The sequence below is a fragment of the Lolium perenne genome, chromosome 3, assembly GCF_019359855.2.
Source record: "Lolium perenne isolate Kyuss_39 chromosome 3, Kyuss_2.0, whole genome shotgun sequence".
Classification (NCBI taxonomy): domain Eukaryota; kingdom Viridiplantae; phylum Streptophyta; class Magnoliopsida; order Poales; family Poaceae; genus Lolium; species Lolium perenne.
This window is the reverse complement of record NC_067246.2, coordinates 342,867,623-342,885,835: the sequence shown is the minus strand read 5'-3', so window position 1 is coordinate 342,885,835 and position 18,213 is coordinate 342,867,623. Positions and strand designations below refer to the sequence as shown.

At 48.3% G+C, this 18,213-nt stretch overlaps 2 protein-coding genes across 2 annotated transcripts; both read left to right on the top strand.

The window, feature by feature from the left end:
* The first annotated feature begins 2,130 nt into the window (after positions 1-2,130).
* LOC127346049 (uncharacterized) lies at positions 2,131-5,256 on the top strand. Its single transcript, XM_051372578.2, has 3 exons — positions 2,131-2,225; positions 2,342-2,400; positions 2,510-5,256. Exon 3 carries the CDS (start codon positions 2,820-2,822, stop codon positions 4,890-4,892), a length of 2,073 nt encoding a protein of 690 aa, XP_051228538.1. The 5' UTR covers positions 2,131-2,225; positions 2,342-2,400; positions 2,510-2,819; the 3' UTR covers positions 4,893-5,256.
* Positions 5,257-9,124: 3,868 nt separating this feature from the next.
* On the top strand, positions 9,125-10,263 carry LOC127338972 (probable carbohydrate esterase At4g34215). The gene is made up of 2 exons (XM_051364895.2): positions 9,125-9,947; positions 10,033-10,263. The coding sequence occupies exons 1-2, from the start codon at positions 9,146-9,148 to the stop codon at positions 10,113-10,115; spliced, it is 885 nt and encodes a 294-aa protein (XP_051220855.1). The 5' UTR covers positions 9,125-9,145; the 3' UTR covers positions 10,116-10,263.
* The last annotated feature ends 7,950 nt before the right edge of the window (positions 10,264-18,213 follow it).

Below are 18,213 nucleotides of genomic sequence, written 5' to 3'. Positions count from 1 at the left end.
CGCTCTTTTACGCCCACAACGCGCTCGCCCCACCGACTGCCCCGTTTGGATACCCGCCCGGCGTGTACGAACTGATGGCGCCGATGGGGCGGTTCTTGTACCCGCCACGGGATGGGTTACCGGAGGTGGGCGAGTCCATGACGGGGTCCTCGCCTTCGTCTATTGACCTCAATCGCTCGTCGACGCCGCACTCCAACGCCCCGAGGCCGATGCCCACAACAGCGATGGCCGGTGCCCGCACCATGTTCGATGAATTGTTGGGTGAGTGTGCGCTGCCATCTTTGCAGACATCGTCCACGGTGCAGGCCCCTCTGTCTTACGCGCCGATGATGCTGACCACCATGCCACCCCCGTCGACTGAGCAGGCTCTCCCGCCAGCTCCCATTGACATAGAGGAGGACAACATTGACAATGCCGGCACCATGAACATCGACGAGGAGCCGTTGTTTGTTGACGAGCTCATAGAAGCGGCAACTGCACAAACTCGAGGTCGCCGGGTTAGCAAAAGAACTAGCAACTACACGGAGTTGGAGGACAAAATGCTCATCCAGGGGTGGTTGGCCATTGGGAAAGATCCACTAAAAGGTGCCGAGCAGAAGGGGGGCGCATTTTGGCGTCGGATCCATGACTACTTCCATGAGCACCGCCGGTACGGGGAGCACCGATTTAACAGTGACCGCAATGAATGCTCCCTCCAAAAGAGGTGGGGAACGATTCAAGTGGAATGCAACAAGTTCCAGGCGGCGTATGATCATGTGAAGCGGGTGCCCGTTAGCGGCATCGGCATCAAGGACTTGGTATGATTTTTTTTTAACCTCAACTTATTCTTTGGTTGTTTGCACATATATTTGTCATTGTATGTCTCATTTTGCTCTAGGTGTGGCAAGCTTTGGATTACTTCAAAACGGTGAATGACGGAAGGACCTTTGCCTTCTCTCATTGTTGGAAGGATCTCCGGGGCACCCCCAAATTCGACGAGGGGTACGAGGCGTACATGGCAAGCTTGATTGGCAGCAAGACTGCCAAAGATGCCACCTTCATTGACCTTGATGGTGGCCAACCTTGCGGAAGCTCCACTTATTGTGCAAGCCGTCCAAGAGGCCACAAGGCAACTAAAGCCGACATGAAGCGTGATGTTTTGGCCATGTATTCGATCGGCACCTGGAAGGACTTGTATGCTGAAAAAGAGGTGTCCATGGACAAGAGAGAAAAGAGGAAGCGCCGGGAGAAGGAAGAGGCCATGAAAAACTACTATGGTGTTCAAAAGAGGAAGCTTGCCATTGATGAGGCCAATGCCAAGACGAGGGCTAGGGAAGTGGAGCTGAAAGAGAAAGAATTGGAGCTCATTGCATCGTCAAGGGCCAAAGATGTGGAGCTGAAGGAGAAAGAAGTTGAGCTGAAACGCCTGACCGAGGAGCACATAATCATGACCGCCGACTTGACCGCCATGAACGAGGTGAAGAGAGCTTGGTTCGAGAAGAGGCAAAAGGAGATCCTAGACCGCACAAATTGAGTTGACAATCTTAATTTTTAATTATTATGTTTGTTTCCTTCTTCAAACTATGGCACGCTTGTTTCCTGCTCATGGTACATTTTATTTCATATTATTCTATGTTTTTTTAGATGTTATTTATAAATTTTTATGGCCAAATAACCTATTTCCCAAAGAAATAGACCATATCTGAGTCGCATCTTTCTATTCTTAATAGATGATCCCATTTCTCTTCACATGCAGCCTATCCACCTCATCAAACATCCTTGATTAATCCTAACTTGCAAATCATGCAAGCTATACACGTCAGCAAGCTTTTTTATTTTGATCCACATCATTTCTCCTGTTAAGCCATTCATCAGCTAGAAAAAAAAAACCCAAGACTAACCGCCCAGCTGATTGACATGAAACGTATGGTTCTCGACAAGATTATTTCCAATGGTAACGAAAAACCCCACTAGCTAATAACTGAGGTAACACAATGAGTCTTTTATTAGGCGCATCCAATCCATTTGACTCAACGCATGTGTCCACTCCGCTCCCACAGGTTCAACATTAAAGATTCCATCTTTCATCTCCCTATTATCTCTGAGTATAAATCAAGACATACGCCTCCTCCTCCTCCTCAGTCCCAGCTGACGGTGTACACCAGCCACAAGCAGCGTCCGGCCGCTCACATTCGTTCGCGGCGGCAGCAATCAGTGGGCGACTAAATCGTGTACATGTGCGGGAGGTGTCAAGGAAACTTGCCCACTAATCTTTCATCTTCAGTGTTACATAATTTGGATCTAATCTGTTTTTTTTTTTTTTTTTTTTTTTTGGCATGTTGAACGATTGGCATGACATTAGACAAGGTGCGGACATGGCTGATTATGGGATCATTCAACGAGAATAATTTTCTGGTCAAGGTGCGTACTTTGTTATTCGTAATATTAGTTGTTCTTTCTCTCCTGATTGTTGCTCCCTTCAACCTCTCACTGACTGTACCAATATATTTCTCTTCCCGGTCTCTTCTAGGTACTAGAGATTTGGTATGCTAGCCTGGTATTCATTTAGGCTAAAGGTTGCGATCTTCAGGAGAATGATGGAAACTCAATTTATGTAGCCTTCATATATGAAGACATATGCCATATACTGTATTACTGATATGGCAGTCCATTGCGAGCATGGCCGCGTCCAGGGTCGGCGCGCCGTCGCCTTGATCTCCTAGCTCCGGCCTCCTCTGCCTCTGCTCCGACCGGATCCGGAGCCTCCTTGGTCTCCTCTGTCCACCCCTCCCGAGGCCGGGCAAAGTTGTCGCCGGGGTCGCGGCAGTCGTGCCTGTCGCATGGGCGTCGAGCTGTTCCGGCTCAACTCCGTGGCCGAGGCCTCTCCGGCTCCTCCTGCTCCTCCGGCCGCCGCCGTCCAGCTTGCCGCGGCCGCGCTCGCCCACCGCAGGTCTGACCCGTCCAATCGAGGCCGGATGGCTAGGGCTCGCGCCCGCCCACCCCCTGGGCCGGCGACAGCGACCCAGCGCCCGAGATCTCGTGATGCGCCGGCGACGGCCGTGCTGGCCCCAGCTCCCAGCTCCAGCTGCGATGAAGCTGCAGAGTCAACGCTTCTTCCCGCAGCAGCGTCATCAGCTCCTGCAGAGCAAGCTTTGCAGCCGCGTTGTTGTCCCTCAGCTGCTTCGTCGGTGGAGTTTGTCCTCGTCTCGCCCATGCCCGAGTTGGCGGCGCTTCAGCCTACGACCAAGCTGGCCTCAAGTTCGACAGCGCTAACCGCCCCCGTTGCTGCTTCGCTTGAAGACAACACCAGACTGACGAGGAAAATTTGCTCCGCCCCGGAGCCGCTCCTCGCTGGCATGGCCTCGCCTCTTCCTCGCCTCCGCCATAGGTCCGTGATGGCGGCCGCTCCTCCAACTGGTCCTCGCCCTCCCAGCGGGCTGCTATGCGACCCTGCCGTGTTGGTCGAGGGGCTTGGGTCCTTATCGCTGTCGCCGGTTGCCTCGGGTGACCCTGCCAGTGATGCGCTGCTGGCCCCAAGCTTGCTTTGCGCTGCTTCTTTGGGCTCCGACGTGGCTGACGATGATGAAGAGTTGGCTCAGCGGTCGCCGTTGGTTTCCACCAAAAGCATTGTTTCTAGCTCGGTTTGTGTCATCGCTGATGTGCTCCATGATGAGGAGGCGCTAGCAGTGCCCTGCGAACGCCTCTCTGATGTTGTTGTTGATGCTCTTGGTGAGGAGGAGGATGGGGTACAGGTTGGTCGGGGTGGCCGCCCCGGCCGTGAGCCATCGTCTTTGCATCGGAAGGAAGGTCTCGAGCGTAGTCTCGCCTTCAAGCGTTGGGCTCGTGGGAGATGCTTTCGGTGTCACGAGCGTGACCACCAGGTTAGCGCATGCCGTGCGCCCTTCATGTGCATCCGTTGTCGTCAACCTGGTCATCGGGAGCGATTCTGCCGTGCGCGCTTTCCAGCCGCTCGTTCTTGCTCTCCGGACACTCGTACTCGTTCTCCGGACGCACATGCTCCTTGCCAGAGGAGCCACTCTCCGTCCGCTCAGCCTCGTCGTACCTCAGAGTCTCAGAGTTGGGCTGAGGTCGTGTGCAGCTCGTCCTCGCCTGCAACATCACCGCCAGTGCCCCCTCCAAGGTGTTGTGAGGAGTTCAATGTCAACGCCAATTTGGACTCGCGCTTTCAGTGCCAGTTTGCTTTGCTGCGCATGGAGCTCGCTCAGTTGGTTGCTGATCGTGTCGAGGAGGCGTCTCGCCCCCTTCGTGAAGAGGTGACAAGTCTCAAGTTGTTGTTGGCACGCGTTGGTAATTGTTTGGAGCCGACTGAGGCATGTTCTTCTGGTGGGCAGGAGCTTGCCACCATGCAGGATTCGGTACCGCTGGACTCCGCTATGCAGAAGTCATTTGTGGTTGATGAAGAACATCTCTACAGTAGTTTCTCTCCGTGTGGCAGCCCCTGTCAGTCACCACAGCTTGTTGTGCCGGCTCCCTCTATGAGCAAGGGCATTGATGGGATCTTGGATCCGATGTTGCAGATCACGCCAGAGCTACATGAGTTGTGTGAGGATTCTTCTGTGGTGCTTCCGTTGGTGTTGGGCTCTTTGAAGGCCTTGGCGGTGGCTATGACGCCCTCGCCACCGCAGTCGGAGCCTTGCCAGTCCCTCGCCTCTTTGGACTGTGGAGGAGTGTTGGCTGCTAGCTCTGATGCTCTTTTTGCTAAAGAGCTTTGCGGTTTACTCGCTAGTTTAGAAGCGGCCAGCCCTGGATATGGCAAGGATATTGACTGCATCTTGGCGGGGAAGGCTTCGGAGAACATGATCAGGAAGGTGGAGAAGTCTCTCAAGAAAGTATCTATTAGGGGCAAAAGAAGGAAAAGAGCCATAGCAAGAAAAGCTTCGGCAGCTGATTGATCGTTGGACTCTTTTTGAGTTGTTATGTTCTTTTAGTGGGTCTTCCTTGTGTTGTTCTAGTGTTGGCTATGTTGTTCTTGTGTTGGCTAGAGTGGGTACAACTCTGTTAGGTTTGGTTGTGGGTGTATTGTTTGTGTGGGTTTGATCCTATCGCTATAGGTTTTCGTCCGGTTTTCTCCTAAAAACTGGACACCCTCTTCTTAATTAATAGATGAGGCAAAGCTTTTGCCTCCGTTTCAAAAAAAAAATATATGAAGACATATTTCACAATTTAGCAGTATTTATTTTCAGTTAGTGTTGTAAGCGGATTTTTACAAACTACAGGGTGTGTCTGAAATGTAAGAGAAACTCATCATTGATGCTTTTAAACAATATATATGCAGAGCCTCGGAGATTAGGTCATACTGTCAAGATTGGAAAAATATATTGATATAATTGTACCATACAGATAGACTATATTAGCCATATTAAACACAACATTGTTTAAGTTTGTGTGTTTCAGCAGTTCTCTACACAAAATAATACTAGTTTATCATTTCCATTCTCGTGATAATTATCCTCATTCAGTTTTCAAATTAGCAATGTCTGTACCAAAATAATATACATTATAAACTGTAGGATATACTTGCGTTAGTAAAGAATACATAGTAGCCTGGCTTTGCACCATAATTTGAATCAGTGGCTCTAAATAAACATGATTTGTTTTGAGAATAATTTCTAATTGGTTTAACATTTTTTATCAGTAAAATGTTTGTTGCCAATCCCGCAGCAACGCGCAGGGTAGTTGGCAAAATGGGTGGCTACAACGTTGGGTGCAGGCGTGCAACGCGCGACCCAAACAACGCAAACCACTGTTCGCGCCCATGCAAACGTCAAAGGGTGTAAGGACTCGCCCATTTAACTCGCCGGTGTTTGGGCTTCAAAAGGATTAACACTTCCGATCACAAGCGCCATGAGGTTGCCGCTCCAGGATGGCCAGCTGCATCTCACACCCACGCTCAGGTCCAGGTCGGCCATATGTAGGCTCAGTCCCATTTTGATTATTGTACAGGGGCTTCGTACACAGTACCTAAATAACACCAAGATATAAGAAAAAAAATTGACAAGTGGACCCACGTGATTTTGTGGGGCGATTTTCGGTATCTGTTCTGCCTGAACAAAATTTTATACAGGATACCGGTTTCCAGCATACTCGACACTACCAAACCCTTAGGTACTACCATCTAAACCGTTACATGGTCAGCAAAATAAAGATGTTATATTTGCACTTGAGACACACTTGCAGATAACACCCACCCACACAAACACTAAGCGCACTCTGGTGTGCTTGTGCACGGTGGACAACATCAGCTGCAACATCTTGTACACTTCGATATTAAATAATTATACATTTGCATTTGCAACGCATTTGGAGAGAACATTCACTCACAACAGTAAGCGCACTCAGGTGTGCTTGCGCACGGTGGACAACATCAGATGCAACATCTTATAGACTCCTTCTCGCAAAAAAAAAACATCTTATAGACTCCGACATTAAATAATTATAGAACACTCCCATCACTGGAAGCTTAGATCTCTTTAGATATAATACACTCCGATATTAAATAATTATATTTATATACATATGATAATTTGAATTCGACTACTACTTGAACACTTCCCATTGAAGCTAAGGACTCGTCTTGGGATGAAGCTGATGATTGATGGATAAAAGTGATAGCGTAGGTTTCTTGGTGCTGTTCATCTTGCTTGGAAAAACCTTGCATTTTGATCTAGACTGATACCTTGACTATTTTAGCTTGTTTGAACCATGTATGTTTTTGGATCAAAAACATTGTTACATTTTGCTAGTGATAGTGGAATCTGGAGCATATTCTTCATTTGAAAAAGAAGATGATAATTTGAATGCTTATACAGAGGAGAGCTTGGTTTGATTTTGATATATTACAGAACACCTTAACATAAAATCTAAGAAGCTGTAAAACAATAAACGTGATTCTTTTAAATAGTTAATAGGATAAATTTTATTTTGAAAGATAATTTAAGAGTTTCTTTCAATACATGTTTTCCTGGTAATTACCACAAATAATTTGGTTCACATTTCTTGTGTTACTTTTAATTATTTACATTTAAGCATGTATGTGTTTTACTATCAAAGATAAGTGGTAACATATCGTCGTAGCTATTGTAAGGAGGATATGGCCAAGATGCATAATTCATCCTCATAGCGTGTAAACCGTGTGGTTGAGGTAAAAAAAAAGAACATTGTTTTACCACTAGACACTTGTATAAGATGACATATAGGTCAACTTCTTCACAAGTTAATTACAAGATGCACCCACGACGTTTCAAAGATTGAAGCTATCTATATTATTGCCCGACAATTTTTGGATTTGCGAAGCATGTCAACTCTGTTACTGAATGATCTATAATATCTAAATTATTATATTTTTCCATCAAAATATCTGAAAAAGAAGAAGTCCTCTCATGATTTATCCACTATGCATAGACTACTCGCTAGAAACATCCATTTGGCACAGTCTAGAGAGCTAACGTTTTCCATTGCTGTCATTCATTAACTATCATTTGTGGCAAAAAAAAGCAGACCTCTCTATGCATTGATCAAACAAAACCCTACCAGCTCCATGTTTTTTTTGAACAAGGAGCGCCCCGAAGGGCCAGGAAGCTTCTCAATAAAACCAAACGGTGGAGGTACAAAGTATTACAAAGGACCCCATAAGATCTAATATCACATATAGGTCCCTAGCATTTATAGAAAAGACCTCACTGAAAGAAGAAAAAAAGCAATCAGATCCTTCTCTTTCCCCACCGTTGAGCCAGAGGTCTGCTACGCCGCCGTCATGCGAAGAGGCGGGGACGAAACCACTTGCCTCTATGCAGCCGTAGTATGCGGCTGCAAACCTTAGGAGGGGCCTCGCAAAGGAGGTTGATTCGCCGGAAACCATCGCCGGCATTTGGATATGCCATGGAATGGCCTTGGATGTCGGACGGCAACCATGTGCCGCCGAAGAGCTGCTCAAGAAAGTTGCTTCCCACACAGAGACTCCGTAGCACCTTTGAGGCTGAAGTCGATGAAGATGGTCCGGGAGAGGCTCACCGTCGCCTTTCTTCTTACCACCATGGCAAGGAAGAAGACGCCCAAGCCTAGCAACCTCCAGGCACCAGCTGCACCGACAGAGATGACCGGGTCTTGTCCCTCGATCCAGCACCGGCACGCCATGCTTCAACTCCTCCTCGCCACCAAGGCTGGCCAGGAGGAAAGAAAAGGCATACCTTGCAGCTCCGCGAAGAAACCTCACCTCGTCTCCACGGCCGGCCAGGGGAACTTCGGCAGTGCTGCCGAGATAGAGAGGAGAACCCGTCTCCGCAGATTCGATGAGGAAGAAGACGGCGCTGCTTCTTACCCCTTCTCCCTCCGACCACCGGAGTATAGAGAGGGCAAGCATCAGCCCTAGCCTGGTCAAGACCCAGCGGCTCAGATCTTGACCACGGCCTCCACTACAGGGCACCTTATTGTTGGAGTAGCCGCCGAACACCACCCGCGTCCCTCCGACGAGGACGACAGGGAAGAAGAACAACATCCATCGCTAGATCTGGCCCGAGGCGACCGGCGAACTCCACTCAGCATCAAGCCGGCTATTGGCACAGAGGCCACACCTACACCTAATATTTACACTATAAAGGCCACCGCCTTCCCTTAGCGCATCTCGATCGGCGGCGCCGGCGAGAGTGGCCTCGGGTCGGCTCGGCGAAAGAGAGGCTCCTCTCAAAGTACTGTAGCGCGAGGAGAGCAAGGGAGGGGGAAAGTGAGCTCTGGTACACCAGCTCCATGTCATAGCTGGTTTTGCTAGACAGTGAGTTTTCAGGCTTGAAATGAATCTTTACGAGAATATAGTGTGTGCTCTCGCCTCATGCGGAATGTCACCAATGCAACGTGCACATATAGTTTCAGGTGTTTGACAGGGTTCTTTATAAATCTCTAAGCAGTCAACTGCACACTTTCCATTCATGTCTTCAGAAATCCCAACTCCGGGCCACTTTCCATATACAGTATGTCTTTTCCCTGAGTTGATCCCACTGAGAATGTTTGACTCCGGTCGAACTCGAACGCGTGCGAAGGCCGGCAGCGACCAACCTCACAACACGCTTTCTCCTTGTTCTTCGCATATTCAAATGCTTGCTCTGCCGAACGTTGCCGCCGCAAGCAAGCCTGGCATACAGAGCTGCCAGAGATGTTTCCTCTCCAGGCTCTCCTCCTCTGCCTTGCCGCCTCCGCTACGCCGCGCCACGCGTCGGCCGCCGACGTGCCGCCCTCCAACAAGCTCATCTTCATCCTGGCGGGACAGTCCAACATGGCGGGCCGGGGCGGCGTGACGGGCACGCACTGGGACGACATCGTCCCGTCCCCAGACTGCTCGCCATCCCCCTCCGTCCTCCGCCTGTCCCCCTCGCTCCGGTGGGAGCAAGCGCGGGAGCCGCTTCACCAGGGCATCGACGGCAACCGCACCTGCGGTGTCGGCCCCGGGATGGCTTTCGCCAACGCCGTGCTCCGCTCCAGTTCTAGCTCCGTCGTCATCGGCCTCGTGCCCTGCGCTGCCGGCGGGACGCGGATCGCGGAGTGGGCCAAGGGGTCGGAGCTGTACACGGCGATGCTGCGGCGGGCCCGGGCGGCCGTGGAGACCGGCGGCCGGATCGGGGCCGTGCTGTGGTACCAGGGGGAGAGCGACACGGTCAGGCTGGCGGACGCGAATGCGTATGGGCAACGGGTGGGCTCGCTCGTTCGCGACCTCCGCGCTGACCTCGCCATGCCGGACCTCCTCGTCATCCAGGTTGGACTCGCGTCAGGGCTTGGGGAGTACACCCAAGTCGTGAGGGAGGCTCAGAAAGGATTCGCGCTTCCGAACGTGAGGTTCGTCGACGCCATGAGGTTGCCGCTCCAGGACGACCACCTGCATCTCACCACCCAAGCTCAGGTCCAGCTCGGGCATATGCTGGCTCAGTCCTATTTGGATCATGGTGCTACCAAGCCCTTAGGTACTACATCCACACACTAGTTCTAGTACTACTGGCCAGTTCATTTAGCATCATATTTACTTCTCTGAGTTCTCTCTCATTCCAGGGGTGCTAGGGCATGCACATTGTCGAACACTAACAACATGGTGGCTGCAGATCATGCTGGCTTGTTGCTTCATTTTCCTTTGAAGTGAGCCATACGTACATGATTGAGATGGGTTTTTTCTAACAGATCAAACAGAGGAGGTGAAGAAGAAGAAATCCACCAAGCTTTGTGCACATATTACCATACTGACAAACCGCAACGTGATGCCGACAGAAAATTCGTTACCATGTCAGGTCTCACTAGTAGAAAAAAGGCTTTCCATCCCAACCCATTAGTCCCCAAATACTTTGACCCGGGACTAATGAGGTCTTTAGTCCCGGTTCTTCTGGTGAACCGAGACTAATGCTCACCAACCGGGACTAAAGGGCTACGGTGGGCTGCCGGCCGGCGGAAAAACCCGGTTGGGGACACCAACCGGGACTAAAGGTTTTTGCTTTGTAAAATACAAAAAAAATGATAAAAAATTTAAAAAATAAAATATTTTCAGATTCTTGTATGTTATGCAACCTACTATTCGGTGAAATTAAGAAATTCGAATTTTCACTTTTTTTGCAAAAAAGTTAGAAAAATGGTAGAACCGCATTAACTTGTATAATATATCAAAATGATCGTGGGAAAAAGTTACATCCGAATTCACCTGGGTTTACCCGGTTAGCCAATTTTTAGATTCTCAAAATTCCAAATGAAAATATGAAAGCAGGAAGATTTTAGATTTTGCTATAAATTACGGATTTTATATTTTTTAAATTTTTCAAAAAATTAAAATTAATAATTGTATCCTGCATAAAGATTACTATTACTTTTACCCAATTTTTAGATTTTCAAATTTTTTGGTTTTGGGTTTGGCAAAAAAATAAATATTTAAAAAATAATTTTTTTTAGAAATAATACAAATTAAAAAGTTAATATTTATTTATTTATTCAAGATTATTATTACATCATTACTTTTGTTTATTAAAAGATTTATTTGAAATTCAAACAATAAAGAAATGTGACATCGACCAACATGTTAATAGGATTGATATGATACTAGTATCACATATATGTGCGCGAAGCACTTGGATGCGGGGCGGAATGGAACTCGGAAGTTAAGCGTGCTAGTGCTAGAGTAGTGGGAGGATGGGTGACCGAGCGGGAAGTTTGACCACGAGTAAGTAATTTGACTAGAGATAATTGTAGTTAGATAATTCGTAAGCAACCGGGACTAAAGAGGGGGCCTTTAGTCTCGACCCTTTAGTCCCGGTTGCACAACCGGGACTAAAGCCCGTTGTGAACCGGGACTAAAGACCATTTTTCTACTAGTGTCTTGAAAGATCGAGATGTCGCCTAGAGGGGGGGGGGGGGGGGGGAATAGGCAATTACAAACTCTTGCGGATTTGTCTTGTATGAATGCGGAATTAAGCTATCGTTTAGTTTACAAGCACAAACCCTAAATATGCTAAGCTCAACTAAGTGTAACAATAGCAACTAGAGCTAAGCAAGATAGGCACAAGATATATGTAGCACAAGTGATAGCAAGATATATGTACTTCAAGCACGATGGCTATCACAAGGAAAGAGAGCTCGGGTATAGAAATAACCGAGGCACGCGGAGACGAGGATGTATTCCCGTGTTCCCTTGCTTTGCAACAAGGTACGTCACGTTTGGAGGAGTGGAGGTCCCACGAAGGATTCCCCGCGCCACGAAGGCTCACCCTATTCTCCGAACCACACCCACGAAGGATAATGGCCCTTTCCTTATGGTTAGCTTTTCCTCCGCTCCGGAGATGGCAAGCTCCACAACCACTTCACAAGCTCCACGAAGGAGAAGCCCGGGCCTCTTCACAATCTTCTTGAAGAGATCACCGGAGCACCAATCACCAAGCCAACTAGGAGGTCACCCTCCAAGAGTAACAAGCTCACGGTCTCTCACTCGAACAAATCGTGGTGGAGAGCTCAACACTATGCAATGATGCAAAGCAAGAACACCGGAGGTGTTCAAGTCCTTCACACTCAAATCCCACCAAAGCAACAAATGCTAGGATGAGATTGGAGAGGAAGAACAAGGGGAAAAGTCAACCAAAGACTCCAAGATCTAGATCCCAAGAGTTTCCCTCACTTAGAGAAGAAATCGATCGGTGAAAGTGTAGATCTAGATCTCCTCTCCCAAATCCTCAAATATGAGCAAGAATGATTGGAGGAATCAAGGGGGAGAGCAAGTTCTTCAAATAGTAGCAATGGAGGAGAGAGAATGGGAAGAACTACTTGCTCAAGGTGGAAGAAGGGCTATTTATAGTCTAGGGAGAAAAATAACCGTTGGGGAAAAAACCAGGTGAAAATAGGCAGAAAAACGGGCCAGAAAAAGTCCCCAGCCGGCGGCCCAGCCGGTTGACCGGAGCTGTGGCCGGCCAGGCCGGTCTGGGGTCCGGCCCAGCCGGACCAGCAGCTGGGCGAGGCGCGCGCCGCGCCGGGCGGCGGAAAGGCCCCGTGCCGCGCGGGGAGCGGCCCAGCCGTGTGGGCGGCGGCGGCCCAAGCCGCGTGGGCGGAGGCGGCCCAGCAGCGCCGGGCGGCGCGGAGTGCTGGCCGCGCGGGGGCGCGACGGGGGTGCAGGCCAGGTGGGCCGCCGGACTGGGAAGCGGCCCGGTCAAGTTCCCGGTTGGACCGGAGGGCAAGCTGGGCTGCCCGGCTGGTGGGCCGGTGGCCGCCCGGTCGACCGGGTGGGCCGGCATGCGGTCCGGCAGGCCGGGCGGCAACCGGCCGCCTCCCCCCTTTTTCTTTTCTTTTCTTTTCCTTTTTCTCTTTTACCTTTTCTTTAATAACTATTGCTCCCGAACTCCGATTCGCATGAAACCAATTTTGTTGGAAAGATAACGACGAATAGAACCCCAACAAAAACTGGAAATATGGAGACTCCTCTCAGAACATTTTAGATGATTTTAGAGAGGGAGTCTCCCACCGTCAAGAACCGGTGAAGACGTCCAAACTCGAAAACGCAATAGAAGATGCATGCGGATTCCGTTTTCGATGAACTTGGACTTGTTGTAAAGCTAGCAACAAGCTCAAGAAGCTCACATAGATAAACACCAAGAAGCAATAAGGATATGCAAAGTATGCAAAGGATTGAGCTCTCTAAGACGATGCGATCAAGTTACCCAACCGAAAGCCCCTCTTGATAGTGCGGCTATTTATCCTATAATCCGGTCTCCCAACAACCACCTTGAGACCGGTAAAAGGAAAACCTAGCAAGGCCATACCTTTGCCTTGCGCATCCCGCTTGATCTTGATGATAGCTCTTCAAGCTCCACTCAAGCCGGAATGCCTCACTTGATCATCATCGCTTCGTGAAGACTCACAAATGCTCCCCCATACACCATGATGGGAAAGCTCTATTGATGCACATCTTCACATGTCCATTATCACCAAATGGACGGCAAGCTTCAAGCATGTGATCCACTTGAGATGCTCATCTTGAACTTGCCCGACTTAACCTTGTACCTTCTCATACTCTCATAAGATAGAGCATGGCTAATATTGAGTTCCACATAAGAACTCCATCTTCATTTCTTCTTCTTGATCATATCACATATGTATCTTCAAACCGATGATCTTGATGCCAATACACAAGGTATACCTTTATCTTCATGGCATCCATACTTGAATCCAACACATGGAGAACAAGTAGTACCTATGGAATATTCCTTCATATAAACTCAATGAAAACATTAGTCCATAGGGGTTGTCATTAATTACCAAAACCACACATAGGGGCAATGTACCCTTACATGTCTATATATCCAAATTCTTCCCCGGAAATACCATAGGGTTTGCATTATACATGAAATTTTGTACTCACCCACTAGTGGAAAACGGGGCTTCAGTCCCGGTCCGTATGGGCCATCAGTCCCGATTTTCGAACCGGGACCAAACAGGCGGGACTAAAGGCTCCCCCCTTTGGTCCCGGTTCAAATGTACACCGGGTCCAAAGGCCCCACCACGTGGTGCGGCCAGGGGCTCCTGGTGGAGGACCTTTGGTCCCGGTTCGTGATACGAACCGGGACTGGAGGTTCTCTGCCGTGGCAGAGATATTGGCCGTTTCTCTGCCGCGGCAGAGGTTTAAGGTGGAGCAACGTTTCTCTGCCGCGTTTCACGGTTTTATATATATTATTCATTCAAATCTGTAATGCATACATCATTCAAGAAACCACAAATATCATCATGTATATATAGACATCATCATGAAATACAGTACAAGTAATGCATATTTACAATATATGAAGCCGGGACCAAAAGCTATCATATCTATTCATATCCCTAATAATTCTTAAATATGAACTCCCGATGGTGTTCTCCAGTTCGAGCAATAGCTTCGGTAAGAAAGAATCCCGCGAGTTACTCTTGAATTGCTCGTATGCGATCCTCCGTTATGAGAGTGTCCCGCAGGCGTATCATCTATATTAAAAAAAGGAGATCAATATATATGAATGGAACTCAATACAATTGATGGTAATAAGATTAATTGTGAAATATTGTTCACGTACACGAGCGTGGTGTATAGCGTCCTCCGCATCCCTGCGACTTGCCATCTCACGAATGAAGTCGCAGACGTAGTATCCACATAAGTTATTCCCGGATTATTGCCTCATACACTTTACGAAAAAATAGTTCGATCAAACGAATAATCAAGCATCGTATTGAAACAAAATATCAAAGAGATTCACGGACATAACTATATATATAGTACTACTTACAGGGTAATCTTTAAATGTAAGCTCCGGTTTCCATTTACCCGAAACAGTATTGATGAACCGTTTCCAAGCCCTGCCCGGCAAAGAAAAAATGAGTAAATGAGTTATTGATTAGTTGATGATATCGTCGAATTAGAACAGATGAAGATGCCGATACGAAATTGATTGAAATTACCTCTGGAGCATCGCAGCCATGTTCGCCCATTCCGCATGTTCTTTACGTTTCGAGTCCATGACAAGTACGACTCCTTTCTTAAGCTCAATGATTAGGAGAATAAAGTGGAAGCTGCACAAGCATAGCTCAATGATTAGAAGAATAAAGTGGAAGCTGCACAAGCATAATGTATGTTATAACACTCACTTGAAGTTGTAGGGAAAGTATATATCCTCTTTGTTTGCTTGCTTCTGTAAAAACAGTAGCATGTTATCCTCTGTGTCCTTGGGGTACTGTCGAACCGTAACTTCATGAACTGTGTTTGGGTCAATGAACCCGATGTCATGGAGCTTGCCTCTTTTGCATTCGAGCATCTTCATTCTGCATAATTAATATATAGCGTACAAAAAGAATATAGTGAGGATATTTGTTAGTGCAAATGAATGAGCTGAGCTACAGATTTAATTACATAAATAAATCACTTACAGGCGGTAGCAACTGATGACAGCTTTGCCGAGGGCGTCTTGATTGAATAACTGAAATAGTTCTTCAAACTCAAGGTTTATCTCCTCCTTCCCCCGGAAGTAATGCTCATCTCTAACTGCCACCGTGAGGTAGCGTTCACTCTTTCGACAGGCTTGCAGGTACCATTCATGCAACCTTCGCATCTGAGTCCCTAGACGCATGAGCTGGCCAGGTTTGACGAGATCATATCCGTATCTATACTTGTTTACGACTTCAGCCATTGGATAGTAATCTTCGTACTGAACATCTGCTCCCTGACCTCTAGCTTCCCGTTCGATCATCGATGCCATCTCTGGATCATCATAGGAATGCACGACGAAGTGGGGTACCGACTGATTACCCTGTTGCCCAAGCTGGGCAATTTTTCTCTCTTTTCTCGCTCTAGAGGACTGTCCAAGAGAGCGGTCATAATCAGCTGCCAACTCAGCTTTCTTTGCTCTCGTCTCGGCAAAGTGCTTCACTGTATGTGGTGGTATAAACATCTTCTTCGGCGCAAGAAACGCCTTTTGCTCATCAGTCTGCTGATGTGGTAACAACTCTGGAGTCTGTGCCCTCATCGGAGTTGATGATCTCTTCGGAGCTGTAGGAGGTGCCGCGGTTAGCTTCCTCTTTTGCTTAGGTGGAGGCGGCGGAGTCTCCTGACGAGGAGGAGGAGGCGGTGGAGTATTCTCACGCACAGGGGAATCATCACCGCGCAGAGGAGAATCATCACGCGGACGAGACTTCTCATGCACAGGGGAATCATCATCGCGCAGAGGAGAATCATCACGCGGAGGAGACTGCGCAGGCGGCGGAGGAGGTGGAGGAGGCGGCCTGCTTGGTGGCTTCTCACCTGGAAACACAATGTTCTCCTTCCGCCATTGCACGGTGGTTCTATGGACTTCTCCCAGTTTTGTGATTTCCCCATCTTCACCTGCAGGTTGCTCAAGGACCAACTGCTCATAATCTCTCATCACTTCATCCACCATCACAACAGCAAAGTCGTGTTGGACCGGACGGCAATGGTAAGTCCTTGTAGGTAAGAGAATGCCGACCGCTGCCTTGAAGGATAGGTTGAAACATTTAACATGCAGCTCACAAGGACGGCTCTCAGTGAGATCATCCACGGGGGGGTAGCGAGGAGGCTCGACCACCTGGTCATCATCATTATCCTGGTGAGTGGAAGCCACACTGCTTTTTCGGTGTTGAGATTGCAGCTGGACGATAGCATCGACCAATGCAGGATCTACATGCTGCCCCTGAGCCATCTGGGATGTAAGTGCTTGGGTTACTAGGGCAAATTGGGCTTTCATGGCGCTCATAGAATCCTCTAAGGACGCTATGCGGTCTGTTTCCCTTGCCTTTCTCCTCTCATGGCTTCTATCAGGAAATCTCTTCCTTTCCGCAGGAAAGCCATACTTCCACAGAACGGAGCCTTCTGTGCCCCGTGTTCGTCCGCCGTGTTCTTTGTTTCCAAGGGCGCGTGTCAGCTCATCGTTCTCTCTTTCGGGTTGAAACCTCCCCTCCTCCACATCCTTATGTGCTTGTTCCAGGGCTTCAATGGGGTACTTCAGATGTGCTTTCTTATAGATACACTTCCCTGTTTCTGGGTGCAACCTTCCCCCAATCCCGTAGAACCACTCCTTCGATCGTTCGGTCCAACCGTGTGTCCCTAATCGGATCCCTTTCCCGATCAGTTCCACCTCAACTGCCTGCCACTTAGGACGGTTAGCCCTGTATCCACCTGGACCCAAAATTTGGTGATATTTCTTCAACGCAGCATTTGCCTTATTTGTTGCCGACCTTTTCTTAAATTCTTCTGACTCCGTGCTGTACTTCACGAATTCGCCCCAGTGATCTTTTACCTTCTCACTGTCCGGAGTCTTCTTTTTCTTGATAAAGCCGCGCAATCTTTTCTTGTGGTTCTTGAATAGTTCGGCCATCTTCTTCAAAGCAAAGTCACGGACTGCCTTCTCCATCTTTGCCTTTTCATTGGCATCCTCCTCTGGAGGTACTATATTGAAATATGACATGAGCTTGTTCAGAATGCTGCGTTTGGCTACATCATCGATATAAAGACCTTGAGCTACTTCCTCTGCAGACAGCTCTCGTCCCTTCGGCTTGTGCCATTCTCGAACGGTGATCGGGACGCAGTCCCTAACAAGCACTCCGCATTGACTTATAATTTTTTTTGCAGACTTCTCGGGAGCAATCGGTCGGCCACTCTTATCGATTTCAAGGATGTCGTGCCTAACACCGTCGGCCAATGATTTGGCCGGGCCTCGCTTCGACTTTACAGAAGAATTGCTCGATCCGGAGGGCTAAAAAGAAATAATTCATCGTCAATATATATATTAGTTAATGCATCTAGTCAGCAGCGGCTTAATTTATATACCTCGGTGATAACTACGGTTCCATCACCGGAGCCATTATGATCTTCTTCCTCACCGGAGACATTATGATGTTCTTCCTCACCGGAGCCATCTTCTCTTCGGTCAATATTCTCCGCTCCCTCACCGGAGTCATTCAAAAAAGTTGCGGTGACATCGTCACCACCATCATCCGGAATATCGTCGTCGCCATCATCCAGAGTACCGTTGGCTATGAGGTTAGCCATGAATTCTTCTTGGGCCTCGTCTCTGTGTCGTCCCTCCATTCTTTCTACAACGACTTGCAAGTTATAGGAACCATCATATGATCAAATTAAGAATAATGCAGAAAACTGAAATTGGAGTTACATATACAGTTATTAATTAAGGATCGATAATGTAGTGCTGAAAGCAAATAGTGCAGTTACAT